The sequence below is a fragment of the Eimeria tenella genome, genomic scaffold (genome assembly GCF_000499545.2).
Source record: "Eimeria tenella Houghton genomic scaffold, Eth_scaff1449, whole genome shotgun sequence".
Lineage (NCBI taxonomy): Eukaryota > Apicomplexa > Conoidasida > Eucoccidiorida > Eimeriidae > Eimeria > Eimeria tenella.
Window position 1 is genome coordinate 260 of NW_013543915.1, and position 2,495 is coordinate 2,754.

At 47.7% G+C, this 2,495-nt stretch overlaps 1 protein-coding gene across 1 annotated transcript; it reads left to right on the top strand.

Annotated features, from left to right (window-relative positions):
- Positions 1–248: 248 nt before the first annotated feature.
- ETH_00004420 (3' exoribonuclease, putative) lies at positions 249–2,404 on the top strand (the record flags this gene model as incomplete). The annotated part of the gene is made up of 5 exons (XM_013379121.1): positions 249–417; positions 723–801; positions 1,009–1,111; positions 1,460–1,580; positions 2,316–2,404. Coding segments are annotated over 5 exons (561 nt in total), but the record flags the coding sequence as incomplete, so codon positions are not given.
- Between the last annotated feature and the right edge of the window lie 91 nt (positions 2,405–2,495).

Below are 2,495 nucleotides of genomic sequence, written 5' to 3' on the forward strand. Positions count from 1 at the left end.
TCAATTTAATCCATTTATCCATTTAATTCGAGTTTTCGCGCAGTTCGCCGGCGAGAGCGGGGAGTTGGGGTGTATGCGCAGCTGCGCGCTGCCTGCTCACTCTCCTTCTTCGCAATTTCCCTCCAATTAAATCCTTTTTTACTTCATTTCTTTTTGCTGCTGCTTGCTGCTGCTTCGCTGCTGCTCTGCTGCTGCTCTGCTGCTTCTTTTGCTGCTTCTTCTGGTGCTTTTCGGGGCCTCTGAGGACTATGCTTGGCTGGGGCCTCGAGGCCGTGGGGCCCCCAGGCCCCGCAGCCTTCACAGGCACACTCTCGCTGCTGCCGCCCCGCAGCAGCAGCAGCAGCAGCAGCAGCAGCAGTCCCTTTGTGAATGGCAGGAGGAGGGACGGGAGGCTTCCAGAAGAAGTCCGGCCCATGCGTAGGCAGCCACAAACCCTAAACCCTAAACCCTAGGCCTGAGTGCCTTCAAATCCTAGGCCTAAATAACCCTAAACCCTAGCTCTCAGTATCCGTAAACCCTAGACTTCAAAAACCCTAAACCCTCAGTAAACGCTAAACACTAAACCCTAAACCCTAGGCTTGAGCCACGAGCACCCTCTAGGCGCGCAGCGGCCCCGTGCGGCCCTGCAGTTCCTTAGCTTCTGCTGCAGCTGCAGCAGCAGCAGCAGCTGCTGCTGCTGCTGCCTTCAACTTCTGCTGCTGCTTCTGAAAGTGCTGCTGCAGACCTCCAAACCCTTTCCCTCGGCAGCGCCTCTGGCTCCGCTTTCGTCTCCGTGGGAAACACCAAAGTCTACTGCGCCATGTGCGCCCCCAAACCCTAAACCCTAAACCCTACACCCTGAACCCCAAGCACTAAATCCTAAACCCTAACGCCAAAACCTAAACCCCAAACCCTAGGCGCTAGCCCTAAACCCCAAACCCTAGATCCCCACCCTAAACCCCAAACCCTAGACCCCCACCCTAAACCCTAAACCCTAAATGGGGGAAAGGTGTTAAGGTGTTTGCGCAGCTTTGGGCCGCGGTCTGCCGGCCGCAGCGACTTGCAAGACCGAGGGTTTATAAAAGTGGACTACAGAGGCTCCCCCTTCTTCCAACGCAGCAGCGCGGACGGAGTGAGGGTTTAGGGTTTCAGAAGGGAGCAGCGAGGGTTTAGGGTTTAGGGTTTCCAAAGGAGCAGCGAGGGTTTAGGCTTTAAGCTTTCAGATGGAAGCGGCGAGGGTCTAGGGTTTAGGTTTTGGAGTTTGCGAAGGGAGCAGCGAGGGTTTAGGGTTTCCGAAGGGAGCAGCGAGGGTTTAGGGTTTAGGGTTTGGGTCGCTGCAGCGGGAAAAAGGCCAAAAAAAGGCGAAAAAACGCAGAAAAAGAAAACAAAAAAGCAAACAAACAATAAAGAAATAAGAAAGGAAGATTAAAGCTCCAAAACAACAAAAGAGCGAATAACAAAAGGGTTTTTGCTGCTGCAGGGCGAAACCCAGGAGCAGCTTTTGCTGCTGCTGCACCAGGCGCTGGACAGCTGCGTGCTGCTGGAGCGCTACCCTAAGAGCGTCTTGGAGGTCTCTTTTATGTTTCTTGAAGAAGATGGAGGTAAAACTAATTAATTAATTAATTAATTAATTAATTAATTAATTAATCGATTAATTAGTTAATTAATTTGTTATTTTATTGTCTTTTATTTGATTGTTTATTTGTCTATTTGGTGTTTTTTGGTGTTTGTTTGATGTTTAGTATTTCTTGAACAAGATGGAGGTGAAAACCATTTAATTAATCAGTTAATTGATTAATTAACTAATTAATTAATTGATTAGTTTATTGATGTTATTTGTTTATTATTTGTTTATCATTACTTATTTGTTTATTTGGTGTTTTTGTTTGATGCCTATTTGATGTTTGTTTACTTTTATGTTTCCTGAAGAAGATGGAGGTAAAAGCTACTATTTATTTATTTATTTATTTATTTATTTATTCATTCATTTATTTAATATCTTTTCCTTGTTTATTTGTATCTTATTTATTAGTTTATCTGTTTCCTCTTTTATTTGTCTTTCTATTTATCTTCCTATATTTTTATTTCTTCATCAATTTATACTTCTGTTTCTTTTTATTTTCACAAATCCATTTCTCATTTATCCTTTCATCTTTCAGAACACATCACATCACTAAGTGCTGCAGCAGCTGTGAGGTGTACGTACACCGCGGAGAGCTTGCTGCAGCAGCTGTGAGGTGTACGTGCACCGCAGAGAGCTTGCTGCAGCAGCTATGGGGTGTACGTACACCGCAGAGAGCTTGCTGCAGCAGCTGTGGGGTGTACGTACACCGCAGGCGCACTGGCTGCTGCTCTGACTTGCGCGGGACTGGCCCTGGCAGACGCCGGCGTGGAGTGTCACGACATCATCACGGGGGCTTCTGCGGTGCGCTGCTGCTGCTGCTGCTGCTGCTGCCAGCAACTCAGCCGGGCCGCGAAGGCCGACGCAGCAGTGCATGCATGCAAGTGCATGCATG